Source organism: Macaca thibetana, chromosome 11 (genome assembly GCF_024542745.1).
Source record: "Macaca thibetana thibetana isolate TM-01 chromosome 11, ASM2454274v1, whole genome shotgun sequence".
Classification (NCBI taxonomy): Eukaryota; Metazoa; Chordata; class Mammalia; order Primates; family Cercopithecidae; genus Macaca; species Macaca thibetana.
Genome location: NC_065588.1, coordinates 6,482,752 through 6,503,723, shown reverse-complemented (window position 1 = coordinate 6,503,723; position 20,972 = coordinate 6,482,752). Strand labels below are relative to the sequence as shown.

Genomic DNA, 20,972 nt, shown 5'->3' with positions numbered 1-20,972 from the left:
GTCTAAAAAAAGAAAAAATACACACATTTCCCTTCAATCAACCTTGGAGAAGTTTGCGTGTGGCTAGATGTTTGAGAGTTGACTGAGACTTAACACCTGCGGAACATGCAAGAGATCTGATTATTTGAGAAGGCCAGACCATTCTACCTGTTCAAAGAAATTCTGGAAGGGCGTGATTTTTCCCCCCCTCAAGAGGCCTCTAAAAGCCAGACAAACTGGGTGCAAATCCCAGCTTTGTCATTTGCAGCTGAAATGGGAAAGTTACTGCTCTGTGCCTCAGTGTCCTCATCTGTTAAATGGGAATCATATCTACCTCATGGAGTTATTGTGAGGATTAAATAAGTTAGTATTGTAAAACATTGAGAACACTGCCAGGCACGTTGTCAGCCATCGCTGACTCGACTGTTATTTCCTGGACTATATCCACCAGTTCCTCATTGAAATACCTTTATGGGATTATATTTTAGTGTCTTGACCTTTGTCTTTGGGACTGTCTCCATGGAATAGTGTTTCTGTATAAATCCCAAGAAAATAAATTACCTAGGTCCCATTCTTTTTATTTGCATGTGGTTACAATATAAATACACTCGCCATTTTCCTCCCCTTCCAAAACTCTTCCCCACACCTAGGAATCCTACCCAACCCCTAGTTGTTAATGACTCCCTTTCCTCTCCTCTAGGAGGGGAGGGAAGGAGCGTCCTCCCTATAATTTCATCCTCATGCAGGGTCTACCTCAGTCCATGTGAAGTGTGGAACCCCAAAGGGCCTCTGAAGCTTGGGGATAAGCACCACGAATCCTTTAGAGGGCCCGGTGACGTCCTTGGAGGTGACCATGTGGCGGCTCCCTCGGTGCCGTGCTCCGGTGCGGCGTGCCATAGTGGGCAGCAGTTGGTATCATGTGCCCTGTCCGTGCCCGAGGCTGAGCAGCCCCAGTGGGTGGGCGGGTCTGCCAGGAGGCCTCAGGTTTGCTCAGGCAGTAGGGAGAGTCCTGTGGAGGGCATCGTACCCAGCCAGTGCCCACCTGCTCTCGGGGGTGTCTGAGCTTTCGTCCCTTAGGGCTCTGCCTCCCCGGGCCCTACTCAGGCCCCCTGTGAATCCCACATGGGCAGGGTGGCCTCAAGGGAGAAGGTGCCCTTGTGCCTCCAATCTTCTGCCTTTTCTCAGACGCCATCAGTCATAGGTGATAAATTGGCTCCTTGGGCCCCTGTTAGAGGGCGTGGCACCACAGTGCTCTGTCTCCGCCAGGTGCCAAGCCTTGCCATCTTCCTGGTGGGGAGTAGAGAGCCCGGGAGGGCCAGGGTCCCCCTCTTCGGGAATGGGGTATGGAGGGTCGGGGGTAGCTGGGAGATCTCCAGGACCTGGTGGTCCCCCCAGTACTGGTCCATTGTAGATGTAGATGTTGCCAGTGATAGTCATAGACCCGCCAGTGACATGAATGCCATTGGTACCTGTAGGAAAGGAGGCAGAGCGTTGAGGAAAGAAGGCCCCCAGTTCAGGCCCGCTGCTTCTTGAATTCCTACCTTCTTCTCGCCTTTCCCCTGCCCCTCTCCTGCTTGCTGCTGGTTTCTTGAGCTCTGTGTTCATTTCTCTGTTTCTGGGTTTTCCAGTCTCTTCCTTTTTCTCTAGTTGTGACACTGACTGGCAGCAGAGTCTCTGTCTGCCTCTGTTTTGGTCTTTTTATTTCATCTGGCCCACAGTCTCTCTCTGCCAGTCATCCCTCTCTCCCCATCCTTCCCCATCCTTCCTCTCTTCTCCCTGCCCCAGGCTCACCGTGGGCCACCTGGTTCTGCTCCCCAGGTTCCAACTGCGGCTCCCTGGTCAGGTCCAGAGGACTCTGCTGCTGCGGCACCCCTTCCTCCGAAACTAGGGCTGTGGGAAGCCCAGTGGATACTGGGGAAACATCTCCAGAGATGGGTAGCAATGGCTCTACCAGGTCAGGGTACTGTGGATTGGCCTTTGGAGGGTCCCTGCCTGCAGCTACAGGATTAGGTCCCTCTCCCTGCAGGGAAGAGATGGAGACCCAAACAATGACAAGGGCCCCAGACCCTTTTTTCTCCCTCCCTCCCTCCCTCCTTTCTCTCTCTTTTTCTCTTTCTCTCTTTCTTTCTTTATTGAGACAGGGTCGGGCTCTGTCACCCAGACTACACTGCAGTGGTGCAGTCATAGGTCACTGCAGGCCCAAGAACTCTTGGACTCAAGTGATCCTCTAGCCTCAGCCTCCTGAGTAGCTGGGACTGCCTGGCTAACTGTTTTTTTTTGTTTTTTGTTTTTTGTTTTGAGACAGAGTCTCACTCTGTCACCCAGGCTAGAGTGCAGTGGCATAATCTCAGCTCAACTGCAACCTCCGCCTCCCGGGTTCAAGCAATTCTCCTGCCTCAGCCTCCCGAGTAGCTGGGATTACAGGTGCCTGCCACCAAGCCCGGCTAATTTTTGTATTTTTAGTAGAGATAGGGTTTCACCATGTTGGCCAGGCTGGTCTCAAACTCCTGACCTCAAGTGATCCACCCGCCTTGGCCTCCTGAAGTGCTGGGATTACAGGCATGAGCCACTGCACCTGGCCCTGCCTGGCTAACTTGAAACAACATTTTGGGTAGAGATGGGGTCTGGCTGTGTTGCCCAGGCTGGCTCATCTTTCTTTAGTTCTCGTACCCCACTCCATGCTTTGGCATCTCACCACCCGCCTCTGCTCCTCCCCATGCCCCGGCCTCAGGGTCTTTGCACTGGATGCTCCCTCTTCCTGGAGCACTTTCCCCCCAGATAACCCCATGGCTGGCTCCTCGCTTCTTCAGCTCTCCGCTCAAATACCAGGTTCTCAGAGAGGCCTTCACTGTCCCCTCTGTCTAAAATACCCCCCTCCTTTGCCACTGTCACTCTTTGAGCCCTTACCTGCTTTATTTAGCAATTATACCACCTGATATATGGTTTAACTTTATTCTGGCTCCATGGGCATGTGGACTCCAGGAGAGGAGGTACCCCCAGTGCCTAGGACAGTGCCTGGCACATGGCATGTTCAGTCAATCATCAGTTGAATGAATGAATGAATGAGTGTGGAGTCAGCCTGCATACTCTTTTCCTGTCTGCTCCCACTTTGTACTCTCATCACCTCTTCCCCTCCTTGCTGCCTTCTCAGTCCCCGCCATTACCTGTGGACGCCTCTTGAGCAGCGATCCTGCAATGGAGAACGAAATGGGTGTAGGCTCCCGGGCAGGCCTCAGACCTAGCCTTTCAGCCTCCACACCCCACCACAGTGTGTAGCAACTTGACCACCCGGGGGCCAGAGGAACAAGCCACTGTCACTCTCATCTCCAGCCTCAGAATAAGCAGCTGGATGAAGATAAGGATGTCGATGTAGGGGGTAGGCTTTGGGAGTCTTGAGGGTGTGGAGGGTTGCACCGGGGAAGTTGAATATTCCTCCCTCTGCCTCCCACCGCCAACCCATCCACCGCAGCTGACCCCTTCCTACCCAGTTTCCTGCAAAGAGAAGGGTGGCTCTTCCAGATGCTGGCAAAGATGGTGGCAAGGAGCAGAAAGAAGGCCAGTGGCAGCAGGATGGCCAGTATCAGCATGGTTCCTGCCAGGACAGCAAACAGGAGGGGTGATCACAGCCCCAAAAAGGACAGAGGGGAGGAGAAGGAAGAGCTTTCCAGATCCCTGGGCAACCCAGACAGAGAAAAGGGAGCAGCTTTTTTTTCTTCTAGCCACACTGCAGCTCCTCAAGGCAGAATGAGAGAAACTTCCCTTGGGTTACAGAGAAGGGGAACTAAGTTGGACTTGAGGGCCTCTTGGCAGCCAGGAGAGACTGTATCGTGGATGGGCATGTTTGGGGGTGGTGCTGGTGCCCTCCTGCTCAGAGATCAGGATTGGGCAGGCTTGTGCGTGCAGGATGGGAGCTTGGGCAGCTGATTTTCAAGGTCTGGAAGTGGGATTGGGAGACAATAGGGAAGGGTGGGGCTTGGAGTTGTGGCCTCAGCCATTGTACAGAGGGGCCGCTGTAGAGGAGCTAGGGTTGCCCTGCTATACCTGTGAGGGTGTTTACGGGTATGAGAGAGTGGGGAACCTTGCTTTGGAACTGCCTGTGGTCACCTGGGAGAGCAGGGCTTGCAAGTTCTCCACCCCCTTGCTCAGGGCAGATTCTAGGAGGGGAAGAGAAAGAGAGGCTGGAGTTCAGCTTCTCCAGCTTTGATCTGTAGCAGTGGGTAATTTCTCCTTCTCTGGGTACCAGAGCTGCCAGCAACAGCATGGAGTCTCCAGTGCCCTTCAGCTACGCCTGGGGAAGGGTGGGAGGACTGGCGCATTTCTCTGCTGGGCATTTTTCCCCTTCTCATTCATGTAAATCTGTAGCCTAAGGGAATATGGAATGGGAGGCCTGGGGAGAAACTGGACTGGGAGTCTGGGCTTTGGTTTCCTGCCCAGCTGTGTGACTTTTAAGTCGCTTCACTTCTTTGAGCATCCGTTTTTCATATATAAGATGAGAAGGTTAGCTTACATACTCTCTACAATTCCAGCTCTAAAATGCCAGTTGTATTTGATAGATAGTTAAAAATTAACAGAGCACAGAAAAATACTTAGATTGTGGAATGAAAAAATCAGGTTATAAAATATTAAAATTACTTGGCTTTTAGTAAACAACAACACCAACAACAAAACCCAGTATGTATAAACATGCATAGAAAAATGTCTGGGAGGAATATATACCGCAATGTAACGAGTGGATATTCTAGGTAGTGGTTCTGTGGGTGAGTTTCAGTTTTGCTTATCTGAAGTCTCTAATTTTCTACAGTGCATGCATTATGACATGGGCTCTGGAGTAAGAAAACCTGAGTACAGTTTCTAATAACACCAATGACCACCTGGGTGGATGATCTTGAGTATGTCACTTAACCTCTTTGAGCCTCAGTTTCTTCCTTCAGTCCATGAGGATGATAATAGAATCTACCTCATAGCATCATTAAGAAGATGAAATGAGTTAGTAAATGTAAAGTGGTTACAGAGTGCCCAACACACACAGTGAACCTTCTGCCAATGAGTGATGTTACAGTCATTAGAAACATCTTGTAGTCATCTACCAGGCTAGCAAGCCAATCAATCCACAGGAAACAGTCAAGAAACAGTCAAATGGGAATCTTGTGTCTAATAATAAAAATATATAGTTTAATAAAGAGGTGTTTGGTCTAGTTAATGGATTGTGTGAAAAAAAATGGATTGTGTGATGTTGGTATGCCCAGAATGATGACAGTAGTAGCTATCATTACATCTCAGTAGCCTAAGGGAATATGGAATGGGAGGCCTGGGGAGAAATTGGACTGGGAGTCTGGGCTATGGTTTCCTGCCCAGCTGTGTGACTTTTAAGTCGCTTCACTTCTTTGAGCATCAGTTTTTCATATATAAGACGAGAAGGTTAGCTTACATACTCTACAATTCCAGCTCTAAAATGCCAAGGGATGTGTTCCTTTACATAGTATTACAGTATATATAATTTTAAAAGTAAGTGTGTGTGTGTGTGTGTAAACTAGCCTAGGGATACTCTAATTTTTTCTGTAAGGAACTTTTCTTCTTGCTCCAATTCTGGGAAGGAAGGATTAATCTTTTCTCCATTTTTTTTTTAGATGTGGAGCATTAAGGCATTTTCCAAGGCACCCCTCTGTTTCCCTCAGCCCCGGACCCTCACCTGACATCTCTGGGGGCAGCGACTCTGATGGATTTCTGCAGGTTGTGTCCGACTGGGCAGTGCCTGGAGCTGCCTCCACCAGACCTTGGTCCTCACACCTGCAGAGGAAAAAAGAGATGATGAGCTTTTCACGCCCTGGCCCACCAGTGTCCCAGTGGGCATGCGGGGCGGCTGAAAGTGGTGCGTCAAGTCCACAGTGTCGAGGATGGGGGCTGGGGTTGTTCGCAGCTGAGGCTTCTCAGAGGGTGGAAGGAGCACGGGTGGGGCCGCACTCACCTGGTGTGGGGCTGGCAGCGGGTGCTGGGGGAGGAGGTATTCTGGAAGTGTCCTGCCTTGCAGGGGACGCAGTGGTTGTTACCTTTCCCAACTTCATCTGCCAAGAGAAAGGCAGGCCAGCCAGGGTGAATTGGCAAAAGGGAGGAGCCCTTTGCCGGGCTGTGAGTTTCCTTTAAGCCTCGGGATGGCCTCCTCCTTGCCCATCCACCCCATTCTGTAGCTCTCGCCTCACCTTTCCCAAGCTCTGCTTTGCTGCCTACCTTTTTTTTTTTTTTTTTTTTTTTTTTTTTTAGAAGGAGTCTCACTCTGTTGTCCAGGCTGGACTGCAGTGGCGTGATCTCGGCTCACTGCAAGCTCCACCTCCCGGGTTCATGCCATTCTCCTGCCTCCGCCTCCCGAGTAGCTGGGACTACAGGCGCCCACCACCACGCCCGGCTAATTTTTTGTATTTTTAGTAGAGACGGGGTTTCACCTTGTTAGTCTGGATGGTCTCGGTCTCCTGACCTCATGATCCACCTGCCTCAGTCTCCCAAAGTGCTGGGATTACAGGCGTGGGCCACCGCACCTGGCCTACAGCTTACCATTTTGCCCCAGCTTCTCAGTACTGAGAAGAAACCCCTGGTGTGCCCCCTGCACCTGTCCCAGTTTCATGTCCCTCCAGCACCCTTCTGGGAGCCTCTGCATGGAATGAGAAGAGGAATTTTAAGCCAAGGACCTGGGGGGTCGCTGTGGACACAGTACCATATTCCCTTCTCCCACTTGCCATCCCTGGCACCCAGCCTCCTTTTCACATCCAGCCCCTCAGGGACCTCTGACCTTTGAGCTCTGCTTCAGTGCCAGGCGGGCAGTCAGAAAGTAGTTCGCAGTGTGTACACTCGAGGGCCCAGGCAGCACAGAACATTCCCGGCTGGCAGCGGCACTGGGTCTTCCGTTTGCTTGTGCAGGGGGCAATCTCCTCGAGGCCCATCACTGGTGGGGAGACGGAAGGGCTTAGGGAGGGGCCGAGCTCCAGGGGATCCAGCCCCCCGCAGGCACATCCCCACTCACCTGGGTCACAGGGGCGGCACAGCTGGCAGATGGTCAGGTAGTTCCAGTGCTCGTTGTAGGAATTTTCGGCACATGTGGCACAAACTGTGTCCCGGCTGCGGCTACATTTAGCTGAGACATAGGTGCCTAGAACATGAGTGCGGTAGTAGAGCTTCAGGAGACAGGGTCCAGCCTCACCTCTGCTGCCTGTGGTGTGACCCCGGCCTTTCCCTCGGTCTCTCTGGCCCCCATCATCCTGCCCGTGGCCCTCTGGCTCCCTCTCAGTGAGGTAAGGAAAGAGGAGGCCCAGTGGGGAGGGCCAGTCCTATTTCCTCCACCTGATGTCTAGGGTTTCCCATGCTCCTCTCCAGCAGCCACTTTTCCTGGGGGACAGTGCCCACCCTCCCTCTGAGGCCTCAAGGGGGCTGGAGACCCTGTGACCCACTTCCGAGGCCCAGGTTCGTCCTGCTATTGCCTCTCACCTGGCGGGCAGCGGGAGCAGCAGATGCGGTGCCTGGGCTCATAGTATTCCTTTTCCTGGTCCCTGCAGGTCTGGTTCTCCGACCCGTATGGAGGCACCTTCAGAGGGAGATGGAGAAGAGGCGAGAAGAATTAGTCAGGCGTCAGCTTGGGAGGGCAGAGGGAATGCAGCGAAGCCTGCCCAGATCCCTCTTCCCCACCCCCGCCCCCTCCTACCAGGCCCCTTCCTCACCACCTGGGGCTGGGATGCTGCCAGGAGCCCGAAGAGGCCCAGCACCAGAGGCCCCCAGGCCAGGCCGGGGGCAGAGGTGGCCCAAGGCAGGCGCATGGCGGCCACTCGGCCAGGCGGCCAGCAGCGTGGGGGCCTGGGAGGAAGGCAGGAGGCCCGACGCCCTGGGCAGCGGTGGCGGCAGCTGCCTGAGCCCAGAGCCTGGGACGGGACTCAGGGCCGATGTGCCCCCCAGGGCCGGGAGCGGCCAGGCCGGGCCTCCAGGGCTCCCACGGCGGAGCTCAGGAAGTGGGAGTGGAGCGAGCTGGCCGCGGGGCGGGGACAGGGAGCGCTGGGAGCCAGGCCGGCCTGTCGCAATCGCAGCCAAGGGAAGAGGAACAGGCTTGTCTGCCTCGATGCGGGGCGGGAGGGGCGGCCGGGAAAGCACGTGAGGGCCGCGGGGCCGGAACCGGCCTCCTCCCTTCTTCGGAAGCCCGACCAGGAGAGCGGACTGCGGACAGCCCGGGCCCAGCCGAGGGAAGGGAGGCAGGCCCGGGGTCAGCCCTTGGACAAGCCTCGCAGGGGGAGCAGAGGGAGTTTCAGAGAGCGCAGGGGACAGATGGATGCGGGATCTGGAAAGCGAGGGGCCCAGGACGGGCGATCATGGAGAGGGCAGGGCGCAGGGACTGCAAGGCCGCAGAAGCAGCTCTGAGACCAAAGAGAACCGGCTGGCAGACGCCCGGGTTCCTCCCCTATTGTCCTGCCCTCTTTGGGACTTTTTCAGACAAATTACAAGGGACTAGCAAGTCAACCAGCCCCCCACGCTACCAACCCAGCCCAATCCACACAGGAGTGGGCACAGGTCACCCAGGAGACCCTTGAGAGCTCTGCAGCTCGCCTTGCTCCCTGTCCTCAGGGAACCTCCCTCCCAAAGAGACGGGGAGGGTATGCGGAAGGGAGTCCTGGGGCCAGCAGGCTGGACCTGGGCACTCAGGCCCTCTGCTCTGGCTTCTTTGGCCATGAACTTTCAAACCCCTTAGAACTGGAGAAAGCTGAGAGCCCACCCAGTGCAGCCCCCTCACCTTAAGCATGGAGAGGGAAGCTAAGGGTGACACATGAGGGGAACGGAATTCCAGGGTAGCTTGGTCTGGTTCCTTTCATCCTCCCATCTCCCTCAACAGCCCATCCACCCATGGAGCTACTTGCAGCTGCCCCCTTTTACACGTGGTTCTCTAGTCCCCAAGTTTCTGTCTTCCTGACTCCCACCTGTCCTTGAGGCTTCACTGAGGCTCTGGAAGGCGTCCTCTGCCCTAGGCTGTCCAGTCCCCGTGAAGACCGCCCTCTGTACCTGGCTGTCTTGTCTGCTTCCTACCAGGCCGTGAGGGCCGCCATGGCCCAGGCTGAATCTTCAAGTATGTGTTCCCCATGCTTAGCAGAGTCTGGCACATACCATGTGCCCAAGAGGTATTTATGGAATAAAGGAGTGATGGCCACATCACAGAACCAGTCCACAGCAGAGCCGGCTACAGTCTGGGTCTCCTGATGTCTAGGTCCCAACTCATTCCAGCAGTCCTGCCACCTCCTTGTGGCTCAGGGGTGTCTCCCTTGGGATGAGGGGTTAACGTCTCTTGCGATCGGTCACTTGGGCACCATCCCCCGCCCTGAAGGACTCTGTTCAGCACTCATCCTTACACTGGTCTGTCTAACTTCGGGTCTGATGTCTGGACAGGTGCAAGTGATGGGAAGTGTGCATGGGGAGGGGAGGTCACAAAACGGGGAAAGGACCTGCCTAGGCTGTAGGCATGTCACTCTGTGAGGGTGTCTCCCCTCACCTGGTGCAGGCAGCTCACTGTACACATGGGCCAAAGATGGCTGGAAAGGGCAGAAGTGTCAGAACAGCGTGCGCTGCGCGAGCGCTGGGGGCTGGGGTGAGATGCCCCACTGAGCTCTTACATGCGTAAAGGAGTATGTGTGTTGTGACCCTAGGCCCTTTTTTCTCTCTCTTCTTTTTACTTTTTACTGTGGAAATTTCACATGCAAGTTAATATAGCAAAAGAGAAAAAGTAATATTTGGAGTCTCCCGTATACTCCTTACGCAGCTTCAACTCACCGTCAGTTTCATTTATTCTGTATACCCCTCCCCCACCAACGCACACACTCTTCGAATCCCTCGTGATTATTTTGAAGTAAATCCCAGACATCATATCATTTCATTTGAAAATATTTCAGGAGTTTACTCTAAAAGACAGGGAATCTTTCTCTTTTCTATTTTTCCTCTTTTCCCCACCCTGTCTTACGTGCTGAGACCCTTTCTTTTAATAGAGGTGTAACATATAATGCAGTGAAACACATGAGGTACACTGATCTTACAGATACAGCTCAGTCTTCACTTTTGTGTATTCTTGCAATCCCTCAGTTGTTCCAGAACGTCTCTTCTCCTCTCCTCCCTCCTCTCCCCTCCCCTCCCCTCCCCTCCCCTCCTCTCCCCTCTCCTCTCCTCTCCTCTCCTCTTTCCTATACGGAGTCTTGCTCTGTCACCCAGGCTGGAGCGCAGTGGCACGATCTCGGCTCGCTGCAACCTCTGCCTCCTGGGTTCAAACAATTCTCTGCCTCAGCCTCCCGAGTAGCTGGGATTACAGGCGCCCGCCACCACACCTGGCTATTTTTGTATTTTTAGTAGAGACGGGGTCTCACCACGTTGGCCAGGCTGGTCTTGAACTCCTGATCTCGTGATCCACCTGCCTTGGCCTCCCAAAGTGCTGGGATTACAGGCGTGAGCCACCACACCCAGCGCCAGAATGTTCCTTGAACTACAAAAGGTTGCTACATGCCCTTCCCAGTCAAAGCTTCCTGCTTCAGAGGTAACCACTATGTCAGACCCCTTTTAACCCCAGCTGGCTGGACTGTATCCTTCTTTCTGCTGCCAGCCCTAAGCTGGCGCTTCAGCCCTCACGGACTCTCTACACCCTAAGGAATGAGCCCTGAGATCTGGGTTTTGATCCTGGCCCCATCACTTTATCTCTGTGGCCTCTTTATTGTTCAGTCGGCTGCTGGTTTGCCTGCGGATCTGTGGGACGGAGGTGGGGTGGGAGGAGAGAAGCAGCCGGGCTAGTTCTCCCCTCTCTGCTTTCCGGCTTCACCTGCAGTTGGTTGTCTTCCTTCCTTCCCCGTTCCATAATCCCATCTCCTACCAGAAGTCCACACTATTTAGTTCCTGCCAAATGGCTCCGGAGGCTTCTTGGTCTTTGATGCTACATCACCCTGCTGTCTTTCCAGGCCTAGAGATGGTAGCTGTTTCCTGCTCTGCTGTTTTCTGAGCTACCTCCCACTGGCTTCTCAACTCCTCCATCACCCATGGACCAGTTAGTTCTCTGTGTTAAATTCCTTTGTTTGAAAGACTTTGAAAGAGTGTTTCTTGTTTCCCAGCTGGATCATGAAAGACAAATCTTACCAATAACTGGCTACCACAATGCCCGGCCATCCCCAGGAGGACAAAGGGAGACTCACAGGGGTGAGAAATTCACAAGTTCACCACGGGCAGGGCACTGTCTTTGCTTCTTTCGTTTTGTGTTCTTCACCAGTCTCCCTGAGACTGATTTCCACTGAGCAACACCAGACCCAGACCAAGCGCCCCAGGACTCCTAAAAGGTGTGTGAGGGTGGGACTCTTCTACCAGGACTTCTTCCGAGGGAGCTGCTGAGAGCGCCTTCTTTCCACAGGCCCATGAGGCATCCAGAAAAGGGGTTGGTGGGAATGGATTCTTCTTCTTTTTTTTTCTTTTTGAGACAGAGTCTCAGTCTGTCACCCAGGCTGGAGTGCAATGGTACAATCTCAGCTTACTGCAACCTCTGCCTCCCAGGTTGAAGTGATTTTCCTGGCCTCAGCCTCCCAAGTTGAGTAGCTGGGACTACAGGCATGCGCCAACAGGCCCAGCTAGTTTTTGTATTTTTAGTAGAGATGGTGTTTTGCCATGTTGGCCAGGCTGTTTTTGAATTCCTGGCCTCATGTCATTCACACACCTTAACGTCCCAAAGTGCTTGGATTACAGGCATGAGCCACTGCACCCGGCCAGAAGAAAAATACTATTTCTTCTCTCTTCTTCTCCACTCTGCTCTTAGCTGACTAGTGCTCTTGGAAAGGGTCTGGCAAACACCCAGAAGTGCATAACTGATGAGGGTTGTCTTTTTCCAGAGTATTTGCATTTTCAGTGGTGACAATGCCTTAACCGAGTCTTTTCAACGGGGGTGACTTTGCCCCCCAGAAGTCATTTGGCAATATTTGGAGATGTTTTGGTCGCAATGACTCAGGAGGTGCTACTAGCATCTAATAGATGGAAGCCAGGGATGCTGCTGAACGTCCTACAATGCACAGGATTGTAGATAGGACACAATCATCCTGTCCCACCACAAAGAAAGATACAGCTGAAAATGTCAATAGTGCCAAGGTTGATAAACCCTGTCTTAACTCAAAGCGATCAACTTCTAGGAGTGAACTTCTAAGTAAACTGCCAGGGGACTAGATGAAGTGTGGCATTTTTCTGGTCCATCGTTTTAAATGAAAGAGAAATCTGTACCACATAAGGGCAGCTGAAAAGACTGTTGTCTTCCACAGTGGGCAGCCCCCAGTGTGAAGTGGCTAATTAGCTCCAAGTAGTAAGAATAAAGACTTGCATTTAACTAAGTAGCTGATTCTCATCCTGGAAAGGATAGAAGTGAACAGGGAAAAGCGAAGAACATTTAGACAAATTAATAGACCACAAATAAATGGGTTGTCAGAGGAAGTTAGGGTGTTTGAAGTTTTGCAGATGCTTTTTCATAGCATATCCTGCTCTGTCAAAGATAAACTAGCAAAGATGCTAGTTCTGCTGTCTTCCACAGAGTGGGTCGGCAAACAGTGACCACTAGACACTGAGGTCACCGAGATGAATACACCTGGTCTCTGTCCCTGCATATGTACAAACACACATACATCAGGATAATAATAATAAATAATAGTAAACAGTGGTAAGTGCAGAGATGGACTCTCCCTAGGAGGCTGGAGTGATTACTTCCGTCATCTCCTGTCCGCGGAGAACAAGAGGCAGGAAGACCCTGTGCACTCATAACCCTCATCCCACGGCAGCCCCTCTGGTTTCACTTCTCTCCCTGCAGCCGTGCATATCTTATGGCCACACCACAGGGTTAGAGGATAGCTGGTGTTGGGAGGGGAAGGCAGCCCTGGGTTGGCGGGAAGGGCTGGGGCTCTGGGGGAGTCTGGGGGTAGTCCTGGGAAGGCGGGAGGTCCTTCCAAGACAGAGTCTACAAAGCTCTTGACTTCTTATAGAATAAAACTACTTCCCTCAAAATCAGAGAAGGAGAACTGAGCTTGGAAAGGAGTGGCGCAGTTTTCAGTCTGGCCCCACCCCTAACTCCTGGGTGACTGTGGCCAAGTCACTTTGCTTCTGTGGGCCTCAGTCCCCTCATGCGTGAAGCAGGGGGCTAGATGCAAGGTCAGCTGGAAAAAGTCTTTGTGCCCATCCGGGTTGCCTTACCCACCCCTTCTTGCCCTTTCATTTTCTCAGGTAAGATCACCGGGGCCCACAGAGCTCAAGTGCCTTTCTCAAAGTCACATAGTTTAAAAGCAAAAATAGGGGCTGAGCATGGTGGCTCCCATGGTTGTAATCCCAGCGCTTTGGGAGGCTGAGGCAGGAGACTGCTTGAGCCTAGGAGTTGGAGGCTGCAGTGAGCCATGATCATGCTGCTGTACTCCAGCCTAGAGGACAGTGCATGATCCTGTCTCTAAAATAAATAAGAAAATAAAAGCAAAAATGGAAGTTGTAGAAACATACCTATAACACGGTCCCTCTTATAAAAAAGAACTATATGTTTTGTTTTTAAAAAATACATGTAGGCCGGGCACGGTGGCTCACGCCTGTTATCCCAGCACTTTGGGAGGCCGAGGCGGGCGGATCACAAGGTCAGGAGATCGAGATCATCCTGGCGAACACGGTGAAACCCTGTTTCTACTAAAAATACAAAAAATTAGCCGGGCGCGGCTGTGGGCGCCTGTAGTCCCAGCTACTCGGGAGGCTGAGGCAGGAGAATGGCGTGAACCCGGGAGGCGGAGCTTGCAGTGAGCCGAGATCGCGCTACTGCACTCCAGCCTGGGTGACAGAGCCAGACTTTGTCTCAAAAAATAAAAATAAAATAAAATAAAAAAATAAAATAAAAAATAAAAAATACATGTAAGTTTATAACGGCACACAAAAAGACACAGAGAGATATACAAATTACGGTGGCTCCCCTTGGGGGAGGGAAAGGAAGGGGACAAAGGGAAGCTTTTATTGTTCTACATACTTCCGTATTGCTGAAAAATTGTATTATGACAAAAACATATTTGTGTTTTATTTGTACACTTTAAAAAGATCATCTTTAAAATGGACTTCCGACCAAAGCGCAGGTCTCAGATTTCTATTTTCCTCACAACACCAAGCCTGCTCTAGCCCACTCCAGGTCTAGAATGCTGCAGCACTGGGCTTGCATTGCCACTCCCATACCCGGCAGGACGTGGCAGGGTCACCACCCTCCGGCTCAGCCCAGACCAGGCATTGCAATTCTTCTCACAGAGCCCTTGATACGAAAACTATTTGCCATGCTGCCTTCAGCTAGTGGTTGGATTTCAGGCATGAGCTAGCAAATAGAAAAGGCAGGGAGGTGCTTTTCAGAACCTTTGAGATCAAACAGCCAGGGTGCTGAGCACCTTGTCTGCAGGGAGGACCATGCCCAATGTAAGGACCTGGCTCGAGGGAGACTGGAGTTTCTAGGGGTATCTGGGATCTGTGGGGTGGCGGGGACAGTGCAGAGACCTTTTCACAGAGCCAAGGAGATCACCCTGCACCCAGAGACTGGATGAATCCATGGGCTCTGTGTGGGAGTGAGGGAGGCCTTCCCGGCTTTCCCATCCTGGTGCAGCGGAGCCCCGATCCCCCATGAGTCTGTCTCAGGAAGTAAATGGCTAAAGCATTAAGTAGATAACGCCAGAGGAGGAGGAGGATTCTGAATTCTGTTTATAGCTCTGCTCATATTTTGTTTTCTAACCTCAGAAAACTGGTTTATCCTTGGGAAGGGTCAGTTTCTTCATCAGGACAATGAAGAAAAATCCAGCTGTCCCTTCCAAGGGGAGGTATCATGAGCAGTATCAAGGTAAGCAAGGGAACCTGGTTTGGAATCCTGGTTGACACCGCTCTCACTTTAAGAAGTCGCAAGAGACAGCGGCAAGAGAGGAAGCCACAGACCAGGTCGGACCCTGAGCCTGGAGTACCGCCTTTTCTCTTTGCCTGCTAAACTCCTTGCTTTTCAAGATTCAGCAGAGAGGACACCTTCTCTGGGAAGGCTTCCTGAGTCTCCTGCAGTGAGCCCTAGGCTCCCCCAGCCCTTGGCTCTTATCTCTTATCTCTGAGAAATCTGAGATCTGTGCTTTGGTTAGAAGTCCGTTTTAAAGACGATCTTTTAAAGTGTACAAATAGAAACCTTATCTTATTGTATTGCAGCTACCTATTTGCAGGCCTATCTCCTCCCCCAGTGTGTATCAGTGCTCAGGCTGGGCCTTTGTCTGTGGGCTTGCGGAGGGAGGCAGGACAAGCCAGCGACCACATTCCTGCACTCCTGGCTGCCTCCTGTGGGGCCCTCGAGGGAGCGGCAGGCCTCCCTGTTGCGTGCAGGGCCCGGGCTGTGTGGGTGGTTCTCCAGAGTCTCCTAGAGCTCTTTTTGGGTCTGATTCTCTGACCCTCCCTTCTCTCCTTGCTCACCACTTGGCACTCCACTCCTTATCCTGCTGCATTAAGTTTGGAAAGAGATTTTGGAGAAAAATATAGCCCCTATCAGTGAATTTCTCCTCCTCCCAGGGCCTGCCCAGGCTTGCGCCATGCCCACTCTCTTCCTTTACAGCGCTGGCCACGTCCTCCCTGCACCTTCAGTGCCTACTGTCCCTGCCTCTCCCTGGGCTCCGGGTCTGTGCCCACAGTGTCCTGCTTGGCCCTCGTGCTGCCTCTGGTTGCCCACATTCCTGCAACTCTGTGACCACAACAGGGGCGATTACACATTCCTGGCCTGGCAGCCAATGGTGTAAAAAAGAACAGAATGTCCTAAGGCCCCGCCTAGCCCCCAGCTTCACCTGGGCCCCTCCCGGGTCTGGACAAGGTTGGAGGGAGTGGTGAGGACTCAGCAGGAAACAGGAGGGACCAGGAGGAGGCAGATGCGCCCCACCTGAGTGCGCCGCGTCCACTTAATGAGTGAGGAGGAGGTTTGCAGAGACCTCCTCTCTCTTCTCTCCAGGGCCTGGGGGTGAGGCTGAGCTGTGGGTACCCTTAGAGGGTTGCCCACTTGCTGAGACTCCAGTTCCTGGAAGCACACTTGGGACTCCCCCCTTGCTCTCCTGCCTGGAGAGAGACTCCCTTTGGTGCTGGCTCCTCCTATTGCCCCCGCCTCCGCCCCCCACCCGCCTCTACTCACTCAGTGCCCCTCCTCCATCCCCATCTCTCCATCCTTTGCTGTCCCTCTCTATTGTCTCCCTTGTCCTCCGGTTTCCCCACCCAGGCCCTCTCAGCCTGGCTGGCCCCTTCTCCTTGTGTTGCCCTCCTGGCTGTGGGCTCAGGATCCTTCTACTTGTTCTGACCTTTGCCCGTAACCTGCCCTCCTGTCCCCCAGCCTCCTTGCCTGTCAGGTCTGCATCTAAAGCCCCTGCCCAGAGTCTGCCTTCTCAGGTCCAGTACTCCCAGTTCACCTGCCCTCGGGAGCCCTCCTTCCTTTGGAAAACTCCCAGCTCTGACTCCTCCTCAGCCCCTCCCCCTGCCCTGCTCACTTTTAATTGAGATGTTAATGAGACTCCTGTTGCTTCTATCCCTGGCCGGCCGGCGGGCGGGCTCCCCAGCCCGGCCGCTGCACCTGTCAGGTGAGGGGGAGGAGAGGCTTGGCTGCCAGATTCAACTGGAAAGGAACCAGTCCCAGTCCAGCCGCAACCTGGGAGTGGGAAGCTGGAGGCAGCCCAGACCTCCTGGAGCCCGGCAGTCCTGGGGTAGAGACAGAATCAGGACGCGGCTCGAGGTCAGGGCCAGAGGCTGGAGGTGAGGGCCTAGAGTGAGAAGGGGCAAGGCAAGTGGGGAAGAGGAAGAGAGGCAGGATTAGAGAGAGGAGGCAGGTCAGGAAGAGGAGAGCTGGGAGAGACCCAAAGAGAAACAGGGCAGATAGAGAGGGAGTGAGAGGCAGGCGCTGAGACACAGATCCCAGAGGAAGATCAAAGGAAGAGGGCAGAGGCAGAAAAGGAGGTGCTGGGACAGAAACCAAAGGGTGGCCCTCTCAGGGAAGCAGAGGAGAGGCTGTTCCAGGGAAGCCCAGCTCCGGCACTTTTGGCCCCAACTCCCGCAGGTCTGCTGGCTCCAGGAAAGGTGGAGGAGGGAGGGAGGAGTGGGAGAATGTGGGCGCAGGGTGGGACGTGGGCATGGCCAGGGGCAACCTCACTTGGGTTCCAGGGGTGATGGGAGAGGGCACTCAGGGCCCAGAGCTCAGCCTTGACCCTGACCCTTGCTCTCCCCAATCCGCCCCGGGGCTCATGAAGGGGAACAAGCTGGAGGAGCAGGACCCTAGACCTCTGCAGCCCACCGCAGGGCTCATGGAGGGGAACAAGCTGGAGGAGCAGGACGCTAGCCCTCCACAGCCCACCCCAGGGCTCATGAAGGGGGACAAGCGTGAGGAGCAGGGGCTGGGCCCAGAACCTGCGGCACCCCAGCAGCCCACGGCGGAGGAGGAGGCCCTGATCGAGTTCCACCGCTCCTACCGAGAGCTCTTCGAGTTCTTCTGCAACAATACCACCATCCACGGCGCCATCCGCCTGGTGTGCTCCCAGCACAACCGCATGAAGACGGCCTTCTGGGCAGTGCTCTGGCTCTGCACCTTTGGCATGATGTACTGGCAATTCGGCCTGCTTTTCGGAGAGTACTTCAGCTACCCCGTCAGCCTCAACATCAACCTCAACTCGGACAAGCTTGTCTTCCCCGCAGTGACCATCTGCACCCTCAATCCCTACAGGTCGGTTAGTCCCTCTGCCCATTCCCTGGTGCCTGCGCCTGGAAGGGTGGTCCGGGGTGCTGAGGTGCTCACTGGGCAGGCACAGCCTCAGACCTGAGGGTGGGAGCCGATACCCCTGTCCCAGGTAGAGCTCACCACTGGCAAAACGAGGAGCCTCCAGCTTGCTGGACTGCTGTCCCTGCCCAGTGGAGCCGTCCTAGCACCCCAGGCTCACCCAGAGTGTGGTTGTTGGAGCAGCGTTGCCCTCCCCTGCCCTCTCTTCTCCTTCCCTCCCGTTCCCTTCTCCCTCCTGCAAGTGGGAGGGAGTGCTGCCAAAGGGCAGGGGTGTGCTCAGCTCCATCCTTTTCTGGAGCAAGATGCCAGCAAAGTATACGGCCTCATCCCCCCCACAGGAGAGTCTGATGGAGAGGTGAGGCTAGGTGAGGGGAGGCGAGGCCTTGCAGGTGCTGCGGAGGTGGGTGCTGTCAGTCTTTGTTTAGAAGGGGAATTTGTTTTTTTTTTTTTTTTTTTTTTTTGAGGCGGAGTCTTCACTCTGTCGCCCAGGCTGGAGTGCAGTGGCACCATCTCGGCTCACTGCAAGCTCCGCCTCCCGGGTTCGCGCCATTCTCCTGCCTCAGCCTCCGGAGTAGCTGGGACTACAGGCGCCCGCCACCGCGCCCGGCTAATTTTTTGTATTTTAGTAGAGACGGGGTTTCACCGTGTTAGCCAGGATGGTCTCGATCTCCTGACCCTGTGATCCGCCCGCCTCGGCCTCCCAAAGTGCAGGGATTACAGGCGTGAGCCACTGCGCCCGGCCGGGGAATTTGTTATGGAGAAAGCAAAGTGGGGGTTCGTGGAGGTTAGGGCTGCAAGTGAGCCCAAAGGCTGGAGGCAGGGGCCTTACAGAACAAGGAGAATGGGTCAGGCTGGAGAGCAGCCCCTTGTGAAGCTGTTCCCCCAAAAGACCCAGGCTGAAATGCCGCTCTGTTGACCTGCCCAGGTGCCTGACCTTTAAGTGCTTGGGTGTGTCCTGAAGTTTTGGGTTTCGTCAGTGCTGTTTTGCCAATGTTGGGTCTGGAAACCGGAGCGAGTGGTGAGCGGGTGGTGAGCGTGGAGAAGAGAGGAGGGCAGGGCTGAATGTTTTTATATACCTTTTATTTGCATTCACCCAGCCATGCCACACCTTGGGGACACCTGCGTCAAGCCAGACACAGGGCTAGGCACCAGGCAAAATGGATTCATGAATAATTCATACACCCTTTATTGAAGGGCATGTAGTTTGCTGTGTTCTGGAGACAGATAAAATAAGATGGCAGAGACAGGCATATAAGCCAGTAACTGTGGCACACTGGGATAAGTATGATAAAATAGTGAGTTAGTGTGCCTTCAAGGAGTGTCAGATCTTTATGGGTGTGAGTTGAGTGTGTGTGTGCACACACTGGTATGTGTGCGATTATGGATGCTTGGGATTTGTCATGCTGTGGGTGGAGGCCCCTTCGCATATTCCATCATGTCCAAAGGTGTGTTACGGACTAAGAAAGGTTGGGACGTCCTGTCCAGGAGAGAGAGAGAAAAAAAAAGCCGGGCCATGTTGTTGATTAACGTCTGTATAATGTCCCGGGTAGGGACCATTTCCTTAAGAAGCTGCTGTGTGCACAGACACTGCTAAGGTGTCCACTGGCATCTCATTTCATTCTCACGTCTTCCCAGGCCGGTGCTATTGTCATCCCTATTTTACACTTGAGGAAACTAAGGCAAAGAGAGGCAAGTCACAACATCACAGAGAGAGTGACTGAGCTGTGACTCATCCTGTTTATGCCTAATCCCAAAACTCTGCCTCTTTTTAATACCCAAGATGTGGGGCGTTGAGTGAATGAAATTTCCAGGCAGACATGGTTTCCATCTCATTTCAGAGCTTTCTTGGGTACTTCCCCTCAACCTCGTTTTTCTCCCCCTGGTGCCTGCAGACATCTTCACCCCTTAAGGCCTTGGTGGAGGGGAGGGATGCAGCAGGAGGGGGAAGGACAGCAGGCGGGGCAGTGGGCACTCAATAAATATTTGTGGTTGAAAATAAATGTCAGTGAGAGATGGCGAGGGAGGGCAGGGGTGAACAGGGCGAGGCCTGCACAGTTCTTAGGTTCTGCTGCACAGTTCTTAGGTTCTGCTGTCCCTAGACAGTCCAGGAAAAAGCCGGGGAAAGGAGGCCAGAAGCTCTGCCTCTGGGGACTGCGGACTGGGAAGCAGCCATCCGTCCAGAAAGAATCCCTCCTGGTTGAAGGGCTGCTGCGGGAGTTAGGAAGGCAAGAACACCTAGGACGGGAGGGGAGTCGGGGAAGGCTCCCCAGCACAGGGGAAGGAGATTCAACACCCACCAAACACTACGCGCTTGACCTTGTAGTCACATTATGTGCTACACCCTAAAGCTGGGTGCTTTATAGACACTCTCTCATTTAATACTGACAAGTCCAGGGAGGTGGGCAGTATTATTCCCATTTTTTTTTAGATGGGGAAATTAAGGCTTGGCAAGAGGAAATAGTTTGAACAAGGGAACATACATTATTTATTTATTTATTTATTTATGTAATTAATTAAAAAATAACTGCTGGGCCCGGTGGCTCACGCCTGTAATCCCAGTGCTTTGGGAGGCCAAGGCAGGCATTGAGGGGTCTGGGATGGAGCCCAAACAAGGTTGTTTAAAAGAGCCCCTCACTTGAGGCCAGGAGTTTAAGACCAGTCTGGCCATCATGGTGAAATCCCCATCTCTACTAAAAATACAAAAATCAGCCAGGCATGGTTACGCATGCCTGTAGTCCCAGCTACTTGGGAGGCTGAGGCAGGAGAATCACCTCAGGAGGCCGAGGTTGCAGTGAGCTGAGATCATACCACTGCATTCCAGCTTGGGCCACAGAGTGAGACACTGTCTCAAAGAAAAAAAAAAAAAAAAAAAAACAGTAATAACGCTTGTATATATTTATGTGCCAGACATTTTTACAAATGAATCTAAATCAGATGATCTGCTTTAAATTATTTCTCACAACACACCTTGAAAGTAGGTATCATGATTACTCTAATTTTATGGATGAGGAAACTGAGGCCCAGAGAGTTAAGTAACTGGCTCAGCTTCAGACAGACAGCAAGTGGTGAAACTGGGACTCAGAAATCATCCCCCACCCCCCCCAATCCCCTCCCCCTCGCCTCCCCACTCCCCCTTCCCCGCCAGGCTCCAAAGAAAAGCCAGGGCATCTCAGGTTAGCAGCTGAATCACAAACCAAGT

At 53.3% G+C, this 20,972-nt stretch overlaps 2 protein-coding genes across 10 annotated transcripts in view; one reads left to right on the top strand and one right to left on the bottom strand.

Moving 5' to 3' along the window:
• Positions 1-540: 540 nt before the first annotated feature.
• Positions 541-8,099, bottom strand: LTBR (lymphotoxin beta receptor). Of its 4 annotated transcripts, none has more exons than XM_050747454.1 (10): positions 7,683-8,099; positions 7,453-7,549; positions 6,992-7,117; positions 6,761-6,913; positions 5,945-6,041; positions 5,669-5,766; positions 3,464-3,571; positions 3,144-3,169; positions 1,771-1,999; positions 541-1,448 (listed from the first exon to the last, which is right to left on the bottom strand). In XM_050747454.1, exons 1-10 carry the CDS (start codon positions 7,776-7,778, stop codon positions 1,171-1,173), a joined length of 1,308 nt encoding a protein of 435 aa, XP_050603411.1. In that variant the 5' UTR covers positions 7,779-8,099; the 3' UTR covers positions 541-1,170. The 4 variants fall into 4 exon arrangements, with proteins under 4 accessions (XP_050603411.1, XP_050603413.1, XP_050603412.1 ...); XM_050747456.1 differs by having other exon boundaries at positions 6,992-7,102; positions 7,683-8,063; XM_050747455.1 differs by having other exon boundaries at positions 7,686-8,063.
• Positions 8,100-14,305: 6,206 nt separating this feature from the next.
• Positions 14,306-20,972, top strand: part of SCNN1A (sodium channel epithelial 1 subunit alpha) — a 36,782-nt gene continuing 30,115 nt past the window's right edge. The window contains exons 1-3 of one of the 6 annotated variants that reach the window (XM_050747406.1): positions 14,306-14,424; positions 14,740-14,839; positions 17,250-17,719. In XM_050747406.1, the coding sequence (XP_050603363.1) occupies positions 14,825-14,839; positions 17,250-17,719 (485 nt within the window). In that variant the 5' untranslated portion in view covers positions 14,306-14,424; positions 14,740-14,824. The other 5 variants (XM_050747405.1, XM_050747407.1, XM_050747410.1 and 2 more) reach the window with 5 other exon arrangements.